We start from the raw sequence: 24,990 nt of genomic DNA, 5'->3' as shown, positions 1-24,990 counted from the left end.
ATTTTTGAATCGTCTTTGCTTGACAATTCGCTGAAGTCCACGGTCATCCATGGTATTGCCATGATATTCAAATTTTTTGGAAAGGATCTGTATATTTGTAATATATATTGTCAGAATCTGCTTTGTTCACATTCCTTTATGTGTTAGAAGCACAATTATTTTCATGGAATGACATTGAAGAGAGAGAGAGAGAGAGAGACAAAACAATTATCCAATCATCTCTCCCGGAGCAACAGATAACAGAGAATTGACGATTTGGGGGTTTTAACATGAAGGACGCTACACAACCGAAGCTACTACTAAGTTCAATAGCACTTTCAAAATGCCACAATGGAGCAATGAGACCCACATTTCCCTTAGGTTTTGTGAAAATCTGATTAGCAGCAGTGTCCGAAATATTGTACGTGAAGTACAGACAATTAAACAAATGCTCTTCTGCCCCTTGAGGACAATCAGTGTAATTGTGAAAGTGCCGGAACAGAGCCATTGACCTTTCCTAAGGCCCGCCCCCTTTCAGAACCTAGGAAAAAAAGTAGAAAAGCTGTCAAACAAACTTTAATATCTCAGAAACTATACATTGAATCGCTTACATTTTGAAATTGTGAGCGAGAGCAAAAGTACATCAAGGTTTTGATGTATACTATACAGTAGGTAGTGTTAACGTTGTTTGGACTGTCACAGTTTTACGATGTGTGAATTTAGTAAAAAGTGCAGCCTGGAAAGTCTTCTAGAGTCAAGTGAATTGTGACATCACACATGCTAGGCTGGCTCGGTAGGATCCCATTATAAAGGTTGGGGGAAAAAGCACAGAACTGTCATTTCTTAACAAGTCCAAAATGTATCAAAAAGCTGAATGAGATGAATAAAGCACTATAAGTGGTGACCCGTTTAAAGTTTGAATGGAGTTTCTCCTTTCTCCTTCTATGAAGGAGCAGTTCAAAGAGGACATGGTTTGAACAGTCCTCCCATAGACTTACAGTGTCTAGTATGACAGGAATGGGGAAGTTGCCCGGGGTTACTCAACTGTTATTGGAGCACAGAGCAAAAAGGAAAGGTCAATTATGGACAGAAGGAGGGACAGACAGATGAACAAATCCACAGTCCCTCCCCCATGTGCTTTTTCTGCTCACTGCCAAATATGAAAGCCGTGTGTGCGTAGTACCGTTCCTGGCCAGGAGGAGGGCGATGTACTGCTGGCTGAAGGTGCTGATGGTCAGCAGCATGGCCGGGCTCTGGGAGGTGAGGAAGCTGAAGGCCATGTCCTCTCTGGCTCTGCTGCTGTCTCTGGAAACACTGGAGGCCTGGGAGCAGGGACACAGCGATTAACCCATTTCACTATTAACCGCCATTTCAAACGTCATGGTTTTGAAACCGCAAAGGCTCAGCTACCGTAACCGTAAGCTCTAATTTTATCTTTAGATTAAAGAAAACATACACATATTCTTCTGCATTTATATATTGAAAATCACTCCTAACAGCCAATTTAGGTCATCTAATTTGAATTTTTTTAGCTTCATAAGTAAAATGATGTGGTTTGTCTTAGACCTCCCGGGCCACGCAGAGCCATAACGAGGGCCGCTTTTGGCCCCCGGGCCCCATAATGCCTAAAGCCCCGTTCACACCATACGCCGAAGCAACGCTCAACCTCGGCTCAACCTACGCTGAACCCACAAGTTTCATTTAGGCATCCTTGTTAACAGGCGAGGCCGTTCACGCCATCTGAGCGCGTGTCACGCTGAAGCCTCGCCAAAGCCACGCTCACGCCTTGCTCAAGCGATCATTCAGGATTCAGTCCTATTTTTCAAGCGTGACGCGTGAAGCTTGAAGCTGCCACGCATGAAGTCAATGGCAGTTGTGGGCGGGTTCAAGGCGTGCCGAGGATGCGCTGAGAGGAAAAGAGAAGGCTTCTTGTGTGAACTGTTAGGCGTCAGTTCAGCTTGTGCCTGCCTCAAGCTTCAGCTCTACTTACGTTCGGCGTCCTGTGTGAACAAGGTCTAATGCCCAGGTCTGCCCTAGGGTGTATGGGAAACGTAGTCAACCAATCTACTAACAGTAGCGTGATTGCATTGTAAACACATGCTGTAAGAACATAGGCGAGCTCACGTAAATAAATGAATGGATCATAATGGTGAAACGGTGATTTTTCCTCCCGACTATAACCGTACCATCAAAATCTATAATCATTGCATCCCTACAGTACCTGCGAGCTTCTGTTCTGCATCACCGAGAAGGGCTCCTGGAAGGTGTAGGTCACCGACGACTCTCTGTCGAAGGACACCGACACCTCTGCATGTGCAGGAAACAGAGGAAGCCACGCGGTTGTGTTATACATTATGACATCTTTAAAGGCTTACAAATGATAGGACAGATTATAGAGGTGTGAATGGTGGCAGATTAATGGCAGATTAACATCAATAAATCAATACCACGTACGTTTTGAGACAGTGTGACTGCCGTAAACAAACGAGACCATTGGTTTAAGTTATGTTATGTTAAGTTGAGTTTAAGTATATTAAGTTAAGTTTCTGTTTTATCTTTATTTAATCTGCCAAAGATCTGGATGGGCCCTGTCAAGGATCAGCGGGCAATTCAAGGTGGCTGCCTATGTGCTAGAAGTGTGATTTTCATACCTTTTTCACCATGCAATGGAAGTGAATGGAGAGAGAGAAAAAAAACAATTCTCCAATCACCTGAACCGGAGCAAGAGATAACAGAGGATCACCTACACTACACAACCCAGGGTACCAAAGTTCAACATCACTTCATATATAACCCTCACACACTACAAGATCATTCGTGCCAACCATCCATTTTAACTGCCACAAACTGGTGTGAAGAACTCTGATCTTGGAAAATCATGATTGCAAAATTGTGGCTACAACTGGCCCAAAAGAGCAAGACCGCTCTCAAAAAAGCACATTCATTTGAATATATTGAATAATTAAGTGCTACCTGAGCAAATTCTCTTTCACTTTCACGGAATTTGAAAGCATTCTGCCCTGTTAACCTCCTCCAGTCAAACAGATGGTGCCAATGAAAAGGGCTCAACAGAGACAGATTAGGTTATAGATTCAGTATTTCAACAGAGACAGACTAGGTTATAGATTCAGTATTTCAACAGAGACAGACTAGGTTATAGATTCAGTATTTCATACAGTTATTCACTGAAGCGCAGACAGACTAGGTTATAGATTCAGTATTTCATACAGTTATTCACTGAAGCGCAAAGAACACTTTTTTCACAGAGAAATGCATTCAGAGGCTCCATGGAAAATCATCAATATGAAATAAATACATAAATGGATTTTTATTCAAGCCCAGATCCTCTGGCTTTAGAGCGATAATGCATCACGCTAAGTAAATGTCTGTTTAGCTACTCTCTTTATCGCTAATTAAGATGGCACGGTAGTGATTGAACCCACATTCACGTTTACCGCCTGAAATTTGAAACAACATGGGCAGCAACGAGTTATGAAGTTGTCATGTATCCGTACCTCTCTGCAGAGCCGGAGAGCCCAGCCAGCAGCCCATCCAGCTGCCGCAACGACACCAGCCGCACCGATACCAGCCCTGGCCGACAATGCCAAATTAAAACATGAATTAACTTTACACCTTGAAGGTTGGTTGTTACGTTAATGGTTAGGCAAGTGAAACAACTTGGTTAGGGTTTGTCATTTAAAAAAATGGACCGGTGTCTTGCTAGGCTACGGCATTTAGCTAACGTTAGCCTCTCCCAGGCTAACATGCTAACAGCTCGTTTTGCTACATTTTCCTAACCTAACTTAACAGATGGATGTTTGCAGTGCCTTTAAGATGGTTGCCATGAATTATCTATCTGATAGATAATTCATTCGCACACACACACATCTATATGATAGATTCTATCATATATATCAGTCCTTTTTCATCCAATTCAGCGCTGTTGCGAATAACTAGGCTGATATCAATGCGGCCGGTATCAGTGCGGCAGCCAGACGAACCGCCGGCTGGGCTCTCTGGCTCTGCAGAGCGCGGGGCTACTCCATGTATCGGTCCTTGTATCAAGAAGTATATGGTGACCAACATTCAAATGTAAGAAAGGAAAGGAAAAAAAATGCCCCATACTGCTCGTCTGGCGTAATCCAAGTCTCTAGAAGCCCCGAGATGTCAAGTTGACTTGAAAATACATCATTTACACCCTGTTTTCTTTCACTTTCAGCTCACGGCTACAGTGAAGATTCCAACTAAAAAGGGTTGTAAATGACGTATTTTCAAACTCCACAAATGTTTTGAGGAGTAGAAACCCTCACCCGACCTTCCACTGGCATTGGGGTGAGTATATGAGACTGAGTTTTCATTTTTGGGTGAATTGTTCCTTTAACCTTTTTTCAATCATGAGAGACTCTTAATATAATTTTAACAAACTTTATTGAATCAGAATAGACGGTTTGAGTATGGCGTATGACTCCATGATGTGACGCTCCTCTTGCTTATGAGAGAGGGCGTCGGTGCTGTATGAGATAGGACATCCCCCCTAAGGGGATTTGTTTCCAACAGGAGTCATGACATTGGTGGTGATCTGGGGAGGTGGTGGGATGAAGCTTTTTGCTCTGGAGATGCTGGATGAATGCGTGATGCTGACACAAGGTGAGTGATGACTGCACAAGTGTGATTTAAGCTGTGGTGATGGGGGCTTTATATAGTACCAGGAGAAGGGCATTTATGATGTCATAACTGATGTCATTTATGATGTCATAACTGATGTCATTTGGGAGAAGGGCATTTATGATGTCATAACTGATGTCATTTATGATGTCATTTATGATGTCATAACTGATGTCATTTGGGACGTCATGGAGAAGGTGACGTCGGAGATGGTGACGTCATTTAGTGACGTCATTTGGGCTGAGGGGTATGACAGCATGGGGTGCTCTATTAATGCCTTATTTGGTCTTCCATGATTGAAATTCAGTCTACGACTACACTTCAATCATGAGAGACTCTTAATATAATTTTAACAAACTTTATTGAATCAGAATAGACGGTTTGAGTATGGCGTATGACTCCATGATGTGACGCTCCTCTTGCTTATGAGAGAGGGCGTCGGTGCTGTATGAGATAGGACATCCCCCAAAGGAATTTAAAGTTATTTCAGGAACTGGGAGAGTGAAAATGGGGGTCATGGAGCTCGCCTGGGGTATGCTTTAGTCAGGTCGTGGGCTGACCGGGGGAGAATTTATGCATGCCGGGAGATGAGGGGCTGACCGGGGTTTTTTAAGGCAAAGCGGGGATGCAAGGGAGTGGATGTGGATAGCCCGGGCACGGGCGCATTGAAGAGAAAAGGAGAGTTTGATCACCACCAACGAAGTGCTTGTTGCCTCTTTAGTCATGGAAGGAGGGATCTTTGGGCTGATAATATGGCGTCTTGTTTTGGACTGGATAGAAGCATCACCCACCTTCTTTACAGGCCGGTCCCCCGTAGGCAGACTGGGAGCAGTCGCAGACGTAGCCGTTGCTCTTCTCGATGCACCTCCCTCTGTTGTGGCAGAGGCTGCTGGAGCCTTGGCAGTACCCGGGGCAGCCAGCGCTCACCCCCGGCGTCAGCTTGGCTCTCTCCTCCAGGTCCAAGGTGGCGCCGTTGATGCTCAGAGTCCTGATGCAGCCCAGGAAGCCTCTCTGTCGGGACGCCGTTCCCCCTGCGAGAAGGACGGCCGTTAGTCCACCGCTAACGCCCGTTACTGTGCTACACAGCATCTATAACTACTTCATAATCATCAGTTCCTTCAAGGCTGATGGGATCCATGACAAGCCTTTTTTTTAAGTCCAATAAGCATCTAAGGCGACTCTGGGAGCACTGGAGTGTGTGAGGCTTCATTAAGACTAAGTATGCAAATATGCAAGAATATCTACGAGGATAAAATGCTGGGCTGACCTTTCCAGCCATTATAGCCCAGAGTAACAGCAGAGCCCAAGAATGACAAATCAGAATTTATGACCTCCAAAGATTGAATCTCTGGGAGGCTTATGGGGAATTTCTGAAGCCATTCGACTGTGTAATTCTTTGGCATAACCAAAAAGTTACTGTGTAATGAAAATGAATACGCTTTTCTTTTTTAATTGATTGCATTATAATTCATACCATGACCCACTGTGTATCCGAGGCCACTGTAAATCTTGAGACAGCCGACGGGTGAAACAAAACAACTAACAAAACTGCATGGCATCATACGCAATGTGTTTGGGGGGGGGGGGGGGGGGGGGGCATTGTGGCATTGTTAAAAGTTGCTTAATGAAATCAATGAGTCCCTCAGCTGGCGAGGTGGAGACCAGGCCTACCCACAAACAGCTGGCTGTTGAGCCGCAGGCGCAGGTGTCCGTCCTGCGGAGCATCCAGGAAGCGCAGGGGCAGCTGGTCCACCTGCAGGGAGGCGTCCTTCACGCTGCGCTCCGCCCTCACGTAGTGCCACTGCCTGTCGTTCAGCGGGACGGGGGCCTTCACGGCCACCACCACCGGCCCGTTGCCCACGTCGAAGGAGAACGTCACCGCCCAGGGAGCTGGGAGGGCGGAGGGGGGGCACAGACACGACCGTTAAGGTGAAGCTGCATCTATCACATCAGTCTTTGTCTGGATGCACATACTGTACATAACAAGTGCAGATTCTTTGCTAACTTGGTCAACTTGGTTGACAATTTCAACGGTTTCCATAGCGGCTTGATCACTCGTTGAACCTGGAAATATGGTATGGTATGGTATGGTATGGTATGGTATGAAATATGGTTCTTTTCGCTACTTATTATGAGCATGTCTATGTCCTTTTCAGTACCACAGTGGCAGTCACCTTGAATTGCTGCTCCCAGCAGCCGGCTGCCATACCTGAACTTTGTTACACCATGAAATGAAGGCCATCTATATGGTTTATTAAGAGGATGAATTGGTTTGTGCTATGTTAGGGTTACGTTAAGTTCAGTTAAAGTAGTGACGCTGGATGTCAAGGATGGATGTGTCAAGGATCAGCAGGCAAGGTGGCTGCATCTGTATTCCAAGTCATCTGCGCATGCTCTGCAGGTTTCTAATTACGGTCAGCAGGTCTTGAACGTTCACTCACTGCTGAGCTCCAGTCTGATGAAGTTCTTGAGGCCCAGGTTCTCCAGAAAGACTCCTGAAGGAGCGCTGGTCTTGAAGTAGAAGGAGATGTCCGAGCCCAGCTCTGCCTGCAGGGTGGGGAAGTGGAGGTAGGACGACTCTTGGTAGAAAGATGCTGAATTCCAGATGGACTCTGAAAGAAAAGAAAAGGAACGAGGTAAGATACAGTAAGGGGGTATGGTTCTCGATAGAAGAGGCTGCATTCCAGATGCATTCTGAAAATAAAAGAGACAAATAAAACAAAGGGAACAACGTAAGAGGAGAGCCATGAGGGTTCTTGGTAGAAGGAGACTGCATGTCCTATAGACTCCGATAGAAAATAAAAAAGGAAGGAGATAACTGATTTTGTTGGTTGGCTGTATGTATGTCTTGCTTGTTGTAGACGATATCACCTATTTAAATCACATCAAATCATGTCATGTAAGATTTGGACAGCTTTCTAAATACAAAATGTGGAATAAATGTAGTATGGAAGTGCATGCAACCAGAGATAAGACACACCCTGCATTCAGTAACAAAACATCTGGCAGCATCAGGTTTTGTGTCCGTGAATGGTAACAAAGTAATTATGTACACATTATGATACATCTTACTAACACAGTTGGAGTTAGTCAGACTAACTGTTGTGGAAACATGTCTCAGAGAGAAAATGGTCTTTCTTGAAATAAAGGACTGAACAAGTAAAGTTGCCTATCTGTGTTTCTTTAGTTATCAATGAAAGCAGAAACTCCAAAGAGCACACTGACAGTGTGTCGAGAGCAAACTCTAAACTCCAAGTGCAAAAGCATTGTTACTTATACAGAAATTAAGGGAAGAGAAACACACAGGAAACACAACTTATTTGGGCATATCAACAGGTGGTACATGTCAGAGTGATTCAAATACATGTAGAACATGTGACCAGGGGAGATCACGTGACCGGCAACCGCGATGGCCGCAGACAGCTAGAGCTCCTCATAAACCTCCATATTTTATCACTAAGTCAGGTTTATTTAACCACTAAATAGGTGGAATGGCTACTCTATGGGTCCAGGACGATGTCTAGTGGTACAAGGTCGAAAATAAAATCGTTGTCTACACCTGCGGACAAGCAAAAGAGAACAGCGAAAACAGCTAGCAAACATCCAAGAGCAGCTAACGTGGCTAGCGACAAGCAACCGGGAGTAGCTAGCGCGGCTAGCGACAAACAACTCAGAGAACCTAGCGGGGGTGACGATAAAATGGAGCACGACATGGAGGATATTATCGCCAAAGTGTTAGAGAAACAACAAGGCATGCTCGAAGTCGTTGTTCACAATGCAGTAAAGGGAGCAGTGTCTGAGATCAACACTTCACTACAATTTATTCGGGCAGAACTTGAAACATATAGTACCACTGTACGTGACCTGGCGCAACGGGTGGACAATGCCCAAGGGGAAACACGGGAGATGAAAAAGTCAGTCAATGTCTGTATCGGTGATCACCTGAAAATTGAACACAAGATGGCCGAAATGGAGGACAGGTCTCGGCGTAATAATATACGCATCGTTGGGCTGACAGAGGGCCGTGAGAAGGATGACCCAATCGGCTTTCTACAAAAACAACTGCCGGAGTGGATCCCCGTTCTGAGCAACAAGCCTGTCATAGAGATTGACAGGGCTCACAGAATATATGGCAGAGGCTCCACACGCACCATGATATTCAGGTGCTTGAGATATCAAGACCGCCAGGCAATTCTGCAAGGCACGAGAGAAGCACAGAAGAACGGGCCAATTCGTGACTCTGGGAAGCTGTTACGGTTTAAAGCAGACTACAGCTCATTTACCATACAACGCCGTCAAGCATTTGTGGACGTGCAGAGAGAGCTTTACGCCAAGGGAATCCTCAACTTCCTGATTTACCCGGCCACTCTGAGGGTAAATCACAAAGGAAATACGCACAACTTCACCACAGCCAAGGATGCAGAAGAATTCTGTCTGGAGCTGAGAGAGGCAAACAACAGGGACAAGGACCCCAGACCACGACAGGACACCCCACGACTGGAGGCAGGACAGGAGAAGGAGCCGGACACCAACGATTAGCTTCTGAAATGCGTGGGCTAATCTTCACTTTTACAGCGGGACATGCGCAGCCTACTTTGGTGATTACGTTCTTATACGGACTGCTGGATCCACGGAAAAGCTGACTCTCTTCATACGGAACTGGCAGATTTACGTTTTGTTGTGGGCGCACGTTTATTGATATGATTAGGACAGCCATGCATTTCGCCTATCACGGTGGGTAAGTTTTGCTTTCACTTTGTTTGGAATAGGCTGGACTTTTTTCTGGACTGGGAAACTTATGATTTGCGCTATACAAATGGAAATAACTTGTTTAACACTGCTCTATCTATGTTAAGATAAGTCTGATTATTGTTTATACCCTGCTAATAGGTTAACGTTACGAATGTTGATGCTAGTTGTCACCCGAGCTGTAAGGGCTAATTTGACTATGTAAACAAACCTGACTCATTCTAGTGGGGAACGTTCCAGCCTACGTGACAGCTGCGCTTGGGGGTAGCGTGATTCATGTGAAACAAAGTGTCTCTAAACACACATACACACAAAATTATTTGGGTGGTCACGAGTATTTATCTACTCAGTAGTAGTGTCACAGGGCAGACTATAGTTAAGGAAGTGATATTTCACATACTTTATGATTGTGTGGGAGCAGCACTCCAGAGCAGCGGATGTGGGTGGGTCCTGGAACGTCCCCACGCTTCAGTTAGAAGGAGGTAGAGGGTTAGTGTGTGCGATCTGCGTTTGATGTGGTCGCGTATCTTGACAACAGGGGAGGGGTTTTGCGGTCTGAAGGAGGAGGGGTTTTTTCTTTTTTCTTTATATGTGAATCACACTTTGCTCAATGGTTTATACATATTACTTTCTTCAGTAATGTCCGACAGGGGAACTGACAATAACCAGCTACAATTTGATAATGGCTGATCTCTCGCTCCTTTCAATCAATATTAGGGGGCTCAATGGACCAATCAAACGGGCTAAATTCCTTGACTACTTAAAAAGGAAGAATGTTGATGTGGCTCTCATACAGGAGTCACACTTACGCAAAGTAGATGTTAACCGTTTACAAAACAAATATTACAAGGTGGCGGCTTCTTCTAGTAAAAGTACTAAAACGAAGGGCTCAATTGTTTTACTCTCTCGAAAATGCAACTTCTCAATAGATAAAATTAGCAAGGATCAAACAGGTAGAATTTCCTACATATGTACCACCATGAGAGACAGGAAAATTGCTTTTGTTTCTGTGTATGCGCCCACGGTATTTGATGCAAACTTCTTTCCACACTTAACCAGTGAATTGCTAACACTTAGTCAATACTCCTTAATTATAGGGGGAGACATGAATGCAGTATTAGACCTGAACTTAGATAGATCAAGGGCTAGCCACACTAATGTTCAAAGTCAAGCATCAGACATGTTTAAGGCAATGGTGGAATCCCTAAATCTCACTGATATTTGGCGGCTACATAACCCCTCGAGTAGAGATGACACCTTCTTTTCTACACGACATCATACACATTCCCGTATCGATTATCTTTTGTGCTCTGGTGAATTCAAGACTCTTTTTAAAGCAATAACAATGGATCCAGCTATTCTATCTGATCATAACCCGCTCATAACTACATTTGAGTACACTGCATTGGGTGAAAAGTCCAAATGATGGCAGTTTAACACGTCCCTTCTCCAGAACACAGATTTTGATCTGAAATTTAGAGCCAAACTCAATGACTTTATTTCAATTAACTCAGGTTCAGTCTCTGACCCCTCTTTTGTGTGGCAAGCAACTAAGGGTTTCATCAGGGATTTCACATCATCATTTGCTGTACATTTGAAGAAAAGTAGAGAAGCGAGAATTGTTGAATTGGAGGAACAGTGCCTTTCTTTAGAGCAGTCCCTTAAGACAGGTTTTTCTAAATCCACACAAAATCTTTTAATGACACAGCGAACAGAATTGAACGACCTGTTAAGAAGAAGAGCCGAATTCATAATGCACAGAGTGAGGCAAAACTACTATTTCAATGGCTGCAAACCAAGTAGGCTACTCGCTCTTAAACTTAAACAAAGTGAATCCCGAGCGGCAATTAACAGCATTCGCACACCCAGTGGGGTTTCAGCCAATCCAAAAGATATTAATGCGACCTTTCAATCATTTTATTCAAAATTGTATACAGCCGACTCCAATTCAGACATGACCCAATACAAAAAATTTATAGAAAACTTGAATCTACCCAGTCTTGACCCCGAGGAGGCAGAAGAAATCGGCCAACCAATTCAACTACAGGAACTCCAATCAGCTTTGAAAGGGGTTAATAAAGGCAAAACACCAGGGCTAGATGGAATCCCGTCTGAGCTGCTACTACAGTACTTTGATATATTGGGGCCAACCCTTCTTCAAGCCATAAACTCAGCTGTAAAGAGAGGCACTTTTCTTCAACAGACAAACACGGCTTTAATTTCCTTAATACCCAAAAAAGGTAAAGATCACTTGGACTGTGCTAACTTCAGGCCGATCAGCCTCCTGGGGGCTGACCTTAAGCTGTATGCCAAGGTGCTGGCACTCCGACTGGAACGTTTTATCCGTAAACTGGTTCACCCCGATCAGTCGGGTTTCATACCTCAGCGCCTGGGCGCGGACAACATACGCAGGCTATTACATGTGATTCATGAGGCTAGCACATTCCAAGTACCTACTGCAATTCTATCAGTTGACGCTGAAAAAGCCTTCGATCGGCTAGAGTGGAACTACCTTTGGCAAGTTATGGAAACGCTTGGCCTCGGGGCCAAGTTTATTGAGATGGTTCGCGTGTTATATGCAAATCCCACAGCCATGGTCTCAACAAACGGACTGCACTCAAAACCCTTTTCGATTGGAAGGGGTTCTCGGCAGGGGTGCCCACTTTCTCCCATGCTTTTTGCGATTTCTCTTGAACCATTGGCGCAAATGATAAGGCAGAAGGAAATTTGTAATATCAAAATTAAGTCATGTAACAATTCAATCTCGTTGTATGCAGATGATATTCTGTTATATATCTCTGACCTCAAGGAATCTATACCAAACATTCTCAAGACATTCAACGAATTTGGCTCGTTCGCCGGCTATAAAATCAATTGGGATAAATCTAATTTGCTTTTTCTAAACAATAAGACAGCGACACCATCCGTGTATGATAAGATACCGATTCAATCCAAAATTACATATTTGGGTATTAGCATACAATCCTCACTAGATAAGATTGTCAAAGACAATTATGAGACAATATTAAAAAACATACAAAGTGATCTGGCCAGGTGGTCCACTCTTCCAGCGTCATTACGATCTAGGATTGCTGTGGTTAAAATGAACGTGTTACCTCGTATTAATTTTCTCAGTCAAATGATTCCTTTGCCCCCACCAACAACTTTTTGGAAAAGACTCGATTCACTAATCCGTAGCTATATATGGAACAATAAGCAACCTAGGTTAAAATATTCTACCCTGCAACGCACAAAAAACAATGGTGGTTTAGCTTTGCCTGATTTTAAAATGTATTACATGGCTTATCAATTACGATGTATAAAAGTGTGGATTGATCCCTTGTCTACAGTTCCATGGAGAGATTTAGAGCAACAAGTGATTGGAGTGCAAAGATTGCAGGATGTGGCTTTCTCAGGTGTTAAGTTAAAGAAGTGTAGGTCAACCTTTGGTCCCATCATAGCCAATACCATAGTCAATCTCAAACGAGTGGAGGAACATTTACGTTACACTAACAAATGGCATTTCCAAACTCCAATTTGGAACAATATACATATACTATCTGGGAATAAACCTTTTGTTTGTAAGCAATGGAGTGAGAAAGGCATCTATAATCTTAATCACATGTATGACGGGAATGGTTTATTATGCTTTGAGGATCTAAGAACTCAATTTGATGTCCCAAGAAATACCTTTTTTGTTTATTTACGTTTACGTTCTGCCCTGAAAGGTTATGGAGCTCCATGGGGGAGAGGTCTTGAGGCACACCCAGTCATTAACTGGATTTCTGGTTCACCCTTTAGAGGATTGGTGTCGAGATTGTATGCCAATCTAACAGATGCACGCATAGGACAACTGCCAATAAGTAGAAAGTGGGAGGAGGATTTGACCTCAGAGGGAAACATGATTGAGTGGGACACAGTCTGGGAAAATATCTTCAGCTGCTCCAAGAACCCAAATCACCAGTTGATCCACTTCAACTTTTGTCATAGGACATATTGGACTCCTCAGAGAAAGCACATGATTAGAGCCATTCCCAATCCTTTCTGTTCCTTCTGTCAACCGGAACAAGTCGGAACTTTTTTACACATGGTTTGGGAATGTGAACTAGTTCAAGAATTCTGGGATAAAACAACTTCAATAATATCAGATTTAATTGAACACCCACTTCCTCTGGACCCAATACTTCTATTAATTAATGATGACTCTAAGCTTAATTTATCGGGGAAGCAGAGGAAGATTTGGCTTGCTGGCCTAACCGCAGTCAAGAAAATGATAGCCCAAAGATGGCTTCCCCCTCACTCACTTAACATTCACAAATGGCTGGCATACTTTCGTGATATAGTAATGCTTGAACTCTCCACTGCGAGGGTTAATAGAGCGAAGTCCTCAACTCTTGAACTTTGGAGAGGTGTAGCATCTCAGATCTCTGACTTAATGACCTCAGTGCCTCAGGAACCAGTGCTCCAATAGCGAAGTGTGAGACAGTTAATTTAAACAAGAGACCGCGGGGGGGTGGGGGGTGGGTGGTTTGGGGTGGAGAGGGTGCTCTCCTATATTTTATTTCATTTTGTATTTCCTTTTGTGTTGTGATAAATACAAAATTGATGTCACTCTGCATATATTCTGATGGGTATTGGGGGGGTGATATGAGTGGGCAGGTGGGATGAGGGCTCATGCATCCTGACTAATGTCTGTCACAATGTCGTGTAACTAAGCTGAACAACTGATGTCAATAAAAAATTGATCACAAAAAAAAAGAAGAAAAAAAAGAACATGTGACCAGAAAGGCAGTTATGAAACCAATGGCCTTCCGTTTCAGACAGTTCTAGACAGAGAACACAGTACTTTCATTTTACGTCAGACAGACATACATAGATATACTGTACATGCAGTATAATTGAACATAATTATAACAAGGTACACGTATGATTAAATCGCTCACACATAACTTTTAAAACTTTTGAAATGAAAATTAAGTGAGCTTGTTAGAGTTCTCCACCCGTTATATTACTTTATACTTACTTATATTACAATTAAATGGATAATTGCCTCACTGACAGCCGGTTACAGGTGGGGCCATCAGCAATTTAGCTGTCTGCCGACGCTTTACTGATAATGGCACGCCACAAAAACATACCACATAATTATGGACATTATTTCATTATGGGCAAGAACAAAACACGTGGACAAGAACATATTACTCCAAATAGACAAATAGGCCTAACTCAATTAAACAGAGCATTACAAACGCATTATTTTGTTTTCCTAATTAAGGATCAATTAAAGTTAGCCTGCACTGAGAGCTCCCCATCCATTTGCTGGCAGAAAGACTGTTGCTAGCTCGTACGGCTGTTGTTGGAACTACAGATTGTACTTATCGTTTTTCTATGCCCGCAACTGCATCCACAGATAGTCTGATCGAAAGACAGACAAGCCGGCAAAAGTTTGCATATACAACCGACATTGTAATGATACAAACTGGTTGAAAATCAGCAAAGTCTTCCTTAAAGGATATACTTCTAAACATGACCAACTAAAACCACTTTGGATCGGGGTTAGGGCTACTCGCGAACGTCTTATGAGTTAGAAACTGAAGCTGGGTCATTGTGCTAATTTCTAACTTAACTGTAAACTATGTCCTGTTTCAGTCACTTGAGCTCTACTTCCTCTTTCACCCTATTCATATAGCATCACACGGAATGAGGGTGCATTCATTGGCATAACTATAATTATGAATTTGATATGAGATCAGGTTGCCATGGAAACTGTCAAAACGACCCAGTCAAATTATGACTGCTTGACAAAATGGGGTAGAATCAATCCTACACACTTTCCTTGTATGATTTTGAAAACACCTATGCCTACTTTATGCCTAGATGCTTCTAAGAAATGTCAAGAAGGGACATTTTTGCACAATTTGCAAAGGTTGAGATTATGTCAATGAAAAAAGTGAAATACCCATCATTGGCAGGACAATTTCTGGTGTAATGTGTTCCCAATAGACTGTGAAAGAGCTGGAGAGAACAGGAAACAAAGTAGCTAAGAGTCCACATAGTACGTTCCCAGACTATGTCAAAGAGGATGCATGGTGTGGATGAACTTTCCAAAAAATGAAAGACACACAAGAAAGCCAGAGAGAAGCCAATGAAGATCATAAGCAGACTTCTGCATCAAAGCAGATGATACAGCCATAAGGGGAGAAAAGTCAAAGAGAAGCCACTGAAGATCCTATAAGCAGACTTCTGTGTCAAAGCAGATGATACAGCCATAAGGGGAGAAAAGGCTGAGTTTCAAAAGAAAATGGAGCATTTGAATGTTTTGCAAAGAGGGAAAACAAAAGTAAAAATAAGAATGTCCTGCACAGACAGTGCTGACCAGGGGCGGACTGCATAATCGAGCATGTCGGGCAAATGCCCGGTGGCCTGGCCTGCAAAAAAAAAAAAAAAAAAAAAAAAAAAAAAAATTGCAGGCCAGGCCACTCACTGAACAGCAGGCCAGGCGCCGCCTACTGGTTTACTAGTGGTTTTATTACTTTATTCAGGGTTAAAGTGGGTGCATCTCATTGTAAAATTGGACTTGGCCCAAATTGGGCTTCAAACGGCCCAAATCGGGCTTCAAACGGCCCAAATCTGGCTTTAAATGACCCAATTTGGGCTTCAAACGGCCCAAATCTGGCTTCAAACGGCCCAAATTGGACTTCAAACGGCCCAAATTGAGCTTCAAACGGCCCAAATTTTTCGCCGCCACCCTTCAGACGCCGGCACGCACGTCGGCCCGTATCGGCCTGGCCTGCTTGGTCTCTAATGCCCGGCCTGAATTATGATCCCAGTCCGCCCCTGGTGCTGACACAGAATACACTTCAATAACAAATACATTGGTAGACTAATATTTTATTAAAGGATGGGTTTACTGGTAATCAATCCACTTTGTATCATATATAATCTCGGTAATATAAGCACATGGGCAGTGTTGACCTTCTCTCTCTGTTTACCTCACAGAGAAAAATCCTCCTGCAGAAACTCCGCCCTGCCAGCTCGTTAAGGCTCTCAATGCAATTCTCTATGGATACGCACATACTTAAAAATAAACAATAACAGCCGCCCTCGGAGCAGATTCTGCCTCTCCAGCATAACTTCCGCAGCTCCGTTCTGACGCATTGAGACGTAAAACGCGTCACAACGGAGCGCTTTGCCAGAGGAGGAAATGGGAGATCTCCTTGAGGAAAACAGAGAGAGAAGGTAAACACTGGCCATGTGCTTATATTATCAAGATTATTAATGATACAAAGTGGGTTGATTATCGGTAGAGCCATCCTTTAATGTTGAGGCTCCATATTTTGTCCGGAATGATAAGAGAGTAAATATGGGTGGTGGCCTGCAAAAACTCTTCACATGGTGGGAACTTGACATTTTAATGTTTTGACATTTCCATAAATTAGAAACTCTGCCCTATATATAACCTTTTAAATGACTGTGATAGCTCTCTCAGGTCAAAAGTTATGAGTATTTTAATCTGTTATTTGTCTAAAAAAAAAACGTGAGAAAAATGCTTTAAACATTCCGCAACGTTGTATTTTCTACAGTGGCATGGCATTCCACCAAAACCATCAACATTAATACTTTCCCTTTTGTTTTATGAAAATACTACAGAGATTAAAGTAAACAAATCACTCAAAATCTCAAAATGGTGCCGCGTCTATGAGGCCATTTACACCTGGCATTAACATGCGTTTTCTGCCATCAGATTGCAATCCGATTGTATTTTATCACTTCAGCCTGATTCCATTTACACCTGGCACTAACATGCGTTTTGGGTGAACAGATTGCAATCCGATTGCTCTCCAGCTCGAACGTCATCACGCGCGCGCCCCCTGAACGTGTGCATGCATGTTTGCATACATGCACAGGGAAATGGAGGTTATTGTTAAGCTCAAATGCACAGTGAACGTCCCCTTCACCTGGACAAAACGATGGCCGATCACGCAGCACTGCATCTATTTCTTTATAAAAAGGACACGTTGCTCTGCCCCTGCCACTTTTCTTGTTCTTGTCCTTGGCCTGTCTGTAAGCCGTGTTTCCATTACTAAATATCGCAATAAAAATCGGGTAATGCAAACACGTAAATTTCGAAAAACCTCCCAAATATTGCAAAAAGCTTTTGCGCTCTCATGCGGTAGTTTTTCAGACGTGTCGATATAGCAGTTTTCTCTGTAGGTTCTTCTCCCATGGAGCTGGGAGACACTGGGTCCGAGACACACACACATACATACGTTTTCCGTGCATGTCATTGGCTGTAACCACCTGTGTTGCGTTCAGGTAACATCCTAAATTACAATGTTATACAATTGAGAGCATAATTTCTCTTTTATATCAACACTTCTCCTTTGGAAAAGGAGCGGAAAATGAAAGGAAAACGAGGGAGAAAGGGTTCGATAAGCCGTGGCAAAACCTCCGCGGCAAAACTTTGAAGCAACGCTACCTAGCAGAAAGAGAGTGTTGTGCAAAAGCGGAGCGGGGGGGGGGAGAAAGAGAATTTTTAGCCGGTCCATGCATGGTGACAGGCTGCCTGTGTGTGTGCGCATTTGACACAGCGGCGAGATGAGGGCACACACCGGTGCGGTGTATTTCCGTATGGTAGTTGCTGAATGCGTTTTGAGAGGACGCATTGCATTTACACTTGTGTTAAATGTTGTCATAATGCGTCCCTGACCACCTCCGGAGGTGGTTTGGCCGATCAGATTGCAATCCTTCTTCAATGCGTTTTGGGGGTGTTTACACCTGTACTTTCAAGTGATAAAATACAATCGGATTGCAATCTGATGGCAGAAAACGCATGTTAATGCCAGGTGTAAATGGCCTCTGTGTAACAACAGACCGCAGTGCTGATAGCCCACAAGCAGAACCAGCCGAGCGAGGCGGTGTGCAGCGCGTCGGGGGACCGGCTGGAGCTAAACTCTCCCAGCCCCCACGCCTAAACCTAACCTCCCACAGACCCTAAGGCTGGGTTCACACCGACGACCCAAGCCTTGCCTATGCCTTGCCTTTACCCACGCTTTTTAATAGGCGTCCGTTTTAGTCAACGAGACTGTGTACACCGGCCGCCTGAGCGTGAACCCTGCGTGTACCCACGCCTTGCCTGTGCCTTGCCGATTTTATCGAATAGGCGTGAGTTCTATTTTGAAGCCGACAAGGCGCGTGCAGGCAGACTTCTTCTGTCAAGCCATGAAAGAAAAACGCACAATATCCGTCGGAAATGGCAAAATCAACTGAATTTCAAAATAAAATTGAGTTACTACAACATGTTGAGCAGAGAGACAGAGAGATTGACGGGTGGCTATCACGTGGGGCTTTCTCCCCGTCGGCAAACAAATCTTCATGAGAGAGAATAGCGACCGAAGAAGCAAGATGGACAATGTTGTTGTGCCAGGCTGCCAGCACATATTCTTGCAAGATCACCTCTCTAAAATGTCCGACTATAGTCAGACCTGGTTATACATATCCAGCATCAATAGAACATTAAATATATCCGATTTATTTTACCTAGAGGCTACCCATGACAATTCTGGATAACACGTGAAAAAATACAATCGGGAGAGAGGAGAGGCGCTTGTGACTCGGCTCCAGGTTCGGCGTGCAAAAGGCGTGCGGTGTGATCGCAAAAGCGTGTAACAGGTTCACGCCCAGCTCGGCGTAGGCGTGGGTTGAGGCAAGGCAAGGCGTAGGTTGTCTGTGTGAACGAAGCGTAACCCTAAACCTAACCTCTCCCACCCCCCATGCCTAAACCTAACCTCCCGCAGACCCTAACACTAAACCTAACCTCTCCCACCCGTTGGCATTGCGGGCTGTCGGCACTGCGGGTGGTCGGCATAGCGGGTGGACCCCCTCAAAATACCTGCTAAACTCATTTTCAACCTTCTTTTGCTAGTTTCTCAATGTGCAGCAGTGACATAATATTATTAAACAATAAGTGGCTATGTAAAACAATCAACAGTTCACCTACTGTCTCCATAACAACGCAGAGGCCCGACGCGATAGACCGCCTCAGAACCCGTTCTGTTGGTGTCTCCAATCACAATCTGGCTCACTGGCAAGTGGTCCTTGTAGGAGAGGACTCCTGTGTCATTAGCCCTGTAATACACAGAGCAAGAGCAGAAAAGTGATGGGAGATTGAAACAATCAGGAAACATTCTCGATGCAGCACTTTAGTAATCAACCAAAACATATGACAGGAGAGAGCGCTGTAACATCCAATCAGAAAAGAGCGCCGCAACATCCAATCTGGACAGGAAATTGGAAAAGATGTGGCCAATAATTCATATCAATGTCACTGCTCCTGTGTTATTTTGGTCCAATCAGAGATGCTGATGGAGAAGCCTGGTAAGATAAGAGGGAAGTCATTCATTGAGTATTTGGGCATTTTCAGACCTGATAGTCCGGTTCTTGGTTTGGACCAGATGCGAGAATGATACCTTGTTCCGTATTTAATTTGTATTGTGTTGGTATGCTTGGTTGAAGGTTGTATATTTCGCAAATGGCAATGTGTGATGACAGTTAACGGGACATGCAAGCTGCACACGCAGAGGGACACAGCTTCTGTGTGTGTGTGTGTGTGTGTGTGTGTGTGTGTGTGTATGTGTGTATGTGTGTGTGTGTGTGTGTGTGTGTGTGTGTGTGTGTGTGTGTGTGTGTGTGTGTGTGTGTGTGAGTGTGTGTGTGTGAGAGAGAGAGAAAGAGACTAAATAAATGTTCGTCCTGAGCCCATAACGCACAGGGCAGCTGGCTACGGGAGCTGCTTTAATCCAAACAAAGCGCACCAACGGGGAAAACGAGCCACAGCTCCATTCAACCAAACTAAACAAGGCAGGTGTGAAAACGCCTGTGAAGTCACGTTGAAGGCTGGGTTTACCCAGGCTATGAAAACGCCCCTTGTGAGCGTGTGTGTGTGTGTGTGTGTGTGTGTGTGTGTGTGTGTGTGTGTGTGTGTGTGTGTGTGTGCGTGTGCGTGCGTGCGTGAACATGCCATACCATTTGTTGACATCGGCGTCACAGTTGCAGAAGTAGTTCATGTCCAGGCAGTTCTCCTCCAGGCTGCAGGAGCACTGCTGAACCCCGGGCAGGAAGCCTCCCCAGTAGGTCCGCCTCTCTCCTCCTTGGTCCAGCCACCAGGACAGCGGGGTACCATCTGCAGCACAGCACACGTCACATGACAACAACAGAGAGGCAGAGGATGTGCCGCGGGCAGCACTCAGGGCAGGGTGATGGCGTATCTCTTTCGGCATCACTAAGGCCTTAGTGATGTCAGTCAGGCAAGGCTCAGTTTCCCCAACTGGCCCGGCTTCAAATGCGACATTACAAACACCGCAGGACAGCACCTCCTCAGCTCATCAGTGTCATCCCTCATCCATGCAATAGCAAGAAACCTGCTGCCACCACTGCTGGAAAAAATAAAAAAGTTCCTCTCCCCCAAAAGCTTGCACAGACAGGAACGTGAACCCCATTGACCTAGCATGAGGAACCTCATGGGTTGTGATGAGAAAGGAATCTACCAATCAATAGCATCATAAGTAGCGAATAGAGAGCCTATGCGAACCAGTCGTGAAATAAATATGAATGTGGTGAACGGCGAGAGACAATAATTGTTTGATCCCATTTGAATTGTGCCATGAGGTACACATAAGATGTTTGTCAATTTAAAAGATAACTTTGAAAGTCAAGTCGCAGTTTTGTCGCAAAACTGTTGCACTATAAGTTATCAATCAGAATTCAACTACATACAACCAGTGGCATAAGTGACGTCTCTCCCGCCAGGCCATGGTGGTGTTAGTGTGGCGTATATTGTGCGAGACGAGAGATGTAGTTGATTGAGCGGTTTCATACAAAACTAAACGTTACGTTTCAGTTTTATGACAAACTAGGACTTTCTTGACATGCAAAGTTATCTTAAATTGAAAAAGAAAATACATGTGGACTTCATGGCACAATTCAAAGTCATTTACATGACTTAATAATAAATTATCTAATAATCAATTAAGTAAATGTTACCAATAATTTATGTATTGTATAATTAATGTAATGTCATATGTTTAGAAATTATTTCGTATTGCCTTAGTTAATTTGTGAGGAATTTATTATTGAAGCTTATTTTTTCCAAAATTAAGTATTCATAAATAATTAACAATGTATTTGAAAAACGTTGCATGAATGCATTATGTGGTTACCTATTATAAAGTTGCAACAGATTTTGACAATGCTTAGAAAAGGCTTAACAAGTGGTTAATGATCACAAATGAAAATGACTGATGACCAGTGAAATGTCTGGCCTAGCTTGCTCCATATAAATTGTTCTTGTAATTTATTTGAGTACTGAGTATTGAATATATTTGAGCATTTTGAAATCTATCGCACACATAACGATGCTTTCACTGAATTCACACAAATGAATTAGCATACATAAAGTTGTTTCCTCTTCATTAATGTCAGGAATGGTTTGAGAGGGGACATAATTATAGATTTGGATGTCTGGGACGGAGGCCAGGTTAATAATTCAGCAACACCCGAGCCATAAAACACCATGCATAGCTCTACTTTCAAGCTGCCAAGCAAGTGGGTTGTTGTCTCGTTTTTCCCAGTTAGGTTAAGGTCATCACAAGGAAATTGGTTTTGGTGCGTGGTTAAACTCAAGGGAGATTTGATTACTGTAAAAGGGAGATGAGATACATATCAGGATTAATTATCTTTCAAAGTAAATCACAATGATGAATTTGAACACATGGGAAATAACTTACTTTCCAGCTTTATGGCCGGGTGTTGAGGCCTCTGCCGATCTGGGGAGAGTTGTAGCCTAGCACCTGCTTCCTCCAATACATGCGCAGTCGCCAGCCGCTTTTCACCTGACAGCGAGGCGTTCCACCAACAGGACGTAGCGCGTGGAAGGATCACGCTATTCCCCCAGTTCACCCTCCCACTAGGGCATTCACGACTATTGAATTTTACTAGTTGACTAGTCGTCCCTAAACGACTAGTCGTTTAAAAAAGATTTTTTTTTTTTTTTTTTTTTTAATCTTTAACTCATTGAGTGCCATGGACGAGTATGTTCGTCAATTGGTTTAGTAACGTAGAGTGCCAAGGACGAGTATGTTCGTCAATTGCGTTTTTTGACGGTGGGGCGTGCATCAAAGCCAGATCCATCTCCTGTGAAAGTATGGTGGCTGTTGAATGTGTAAAACCTATTTTAGGGACCCATTAGGTGGCGACAGTGCTCTCCAGATTAGAGAAAGGCGAGAAAAAAAGAGAGAAGAAGTCATGGGGAAACGGAAATCGCATCGATATGCATGAAGCATAACGTTAGCTGTGCCTGTGAACAGCAGTCATCTGCTGCCACAATTGAGCCCCATCCGTGTCCGCTGCGATAGCCCATCCATATGATTTAGTTGCCGACACCAGCGTCTTTCTGAAAAGTTACATTATTCTCAGCTGGGAGCCGGCGACACGCTGTAAAAAAGCGGGGGGATGCAGCGCACTTTTCAGTGCAGAGCAAACTCAGAGCAAACCGCAGCAGAGACACTCCTCCCACCACGGAGGAGGAGGAGGAGGGGGGTGGGGCACGCAGGGCACTACAGCATACAACCATTGACAGTACACACAGACCCAGGCAGCAGCAGGCTCGATGCATAGAGAGCAAACAAGCTAGAATAGGCTATCTGATGCCCACCAGCAGTAAATCAAGACCAGCAAGAAGGTGTAGGGTCTGCGCACGCAGGGGCCAGCGCTGCTGGTTGCAGCTAAAAAATATTATTTGGCCAAACAAAATTCCTTTGTTTTCACTCTTTTATTGAAGGAAATTATTTTTGAGGTGTCATTATATCAGAAAATATTAGCTTCAGAGTCAATGATGTGCTTGAAATGCTTCCTTTCACAAAAGGCTGAATATCTCATATTCTAAATTGAAACGTGTCTTTTTGCTCAAAACAACCTATCTTCTCCGGCTCATAACTAAAGAACGGAAAATGGTATCAATAAACTTTTTTTTGCAGATGATAGAAGAGAGTCTCATCGTTCTTTGTGCGTGTTCGGTATTTACATAGTAATATCACACAATATTCTGTGGGCCTCGAGAAATCACTGAAAACGCTCTGAAACTCTGGCAATGGGAGCGTCAATTCTCCAAAAGTGGCTGGCACTCAATGAGTTAAGAAAGAACATGAGGTATTTACACGACATACATGGACTATCATATCCCATATCCCATATCCCCCACAAAGAACATCAAAACACACAAAAACAATGCATTCAGCTCCTATCCTGATAAGCCTAATGACACTGGGGTAAAAAGTTCTTAAAGTCAAAGTCTGTATGTGGTTGCCATATTTTGGGGATGTCTAAGAATCTGCCTTTGCTCTTGTAGTAAATGTTATCCAACGTATGGTAGCTTGAGAGTTCATTCCACCAGTGAACTACATCTGGGGGATTGGATGCTTTCCAATTTAAAGCTATGCATTTCCTAGCTGCCAACAGGGCAAGATCTATGTATTTACTTTGAATGCATTGTTTTTGTTTGGTTGTTTGTCCAATAGTCTTGTTTGTTCTTGGATTATTGTGTATCTTATGCAGTTTTCTTGTTTTGTTTTGTTGTGTTTTGATGTTCTTTGTGGGGGATATGGGATATGATAGTCCATGTATGTCGTGTAAATACCTCATGTTCTTTCTTAAAGATTTTTTTTTTTTTGCTAAAACGACTAGTCGACTACTAAGCACAGTGTCGACTAGTGGTTTTACTAGTCGACTAGTTGACTAGTCGACTAGTCTGTGAATGCCCTACCTCCCACCCGAACAGGCGCCCCAGCCGACCAGAGGGGGTGCTAGTGCAGCGACCGGGACTCATACCCGCAGACAGGGCAAATTGTGTCTTTAGGAACGTCTGACCAAGCCGGAAGTACCGCTATCGGGAATTGAACCCGTGTCCCCGCGGGGGTAGGCAAGTGCTTTTACCTCGACACTACCCAGGCGCCCCTGGCTGTTGTAAATATGAAACACGTGAAGGACTTCTGTATTACTGTTGCCATCTTGGTGCAGCAAATGCGTTGAGCAGCTGCTGTCATGCTGGTCCAATTACAGTTACTGAAGCATTCAAGAAAACAATGGAAGCAATTATGTTTTGTTTCATATCTGCTGGGCTGAAAACAGGTTTTTTTCTATTAGTGGTGCTGTATTTTAAAACATAATAAACTTGTTTATTGTCTGCGGTGACATGCTATTCACCTCCGAGAGAGATATGGGCGCATCAATTTTTCATAAATGATGAGCTTATAGTTGGGCCTCCCCGAGCGTTGCAGGAGCTGGAGGAGTGAGATGTGGGGAGGGGGGGCGTCTGAGAGAGTGCATGCATTATTTAGCTCCCCATGTGCCTGCATACAAGCATTGTTTAATAGAACATAACAGTGAATATACAGATGGGGTTTGGACAAATATCCTGTAATAAATGGGCCGTGCCGATGTCTGCTTAGTGACATGTACAAAATACTGCTGACAGACTTCTTCGGAGAGAAAGTTCAACTGCAAAGTTAGTGAGTGTTAGGCCTTGTTCACATTACAAGCAAA

General features: G+C 43.8%; 1 protein-coding gene across 1 annotated transcript in view; it reads right to left on the bottom strand.

Annotated features, from left to right (window-relative positions):
- LOC310781154 (contactin-associated protein-like 5) overlaps window positions 1–24,990 on the bottom strand; it is a gene marked incomplete at its 5' end in the record, with an annotated part of 138,645 nt that overhangs the window by 10,427 nt on the left and 103,228 nt on the right. Inside the window, 7 exons of the mRNA XM_083641697.1 lie at window positions 1,163–1,301; window positions 2,201–2,286; window positions 5,436–5,675; window positions 6,316–6,534; window positions 7,086–7,256; window positions 19,394–19,521; window positions 20,419–20,575. Coding sequence (XP_083497823.1) covers window positions 1,163–1,301; window positions 2,201–2,286; window positions 5,436–5,675; window positions 6,316–6,534; window positions 7,086–7,256; window positions 19,394–19,521; window positions 20,419–20,575 — 1,140 coding nt within the window. The remainder of the gene's footprint in view (window positions 1–1,162; window positions 1,302–2,200; window positions 2,287–5,435; window positions 5,676–6,315; window positions 6,535–7,085; window positions 7,257–19,393; window positions 19,522–20,418; window positions 20,576–24,990) is intronic.

This window comes from Poromitra crassiceps (assembly GCF_964638095.1).
Source record: "Poromitra crassiceps genome assembly, chromosome: 8".
Lineage (NCBI taxonomy): Eukaryota > Metazoa > Chordata > Actinopteri > Beryciformes > Melamphaidae > Poromitra > Poromitra crassiceps.
This window is presented reverse-complemented; position numbering and strand designations above follow the sequence as displayed.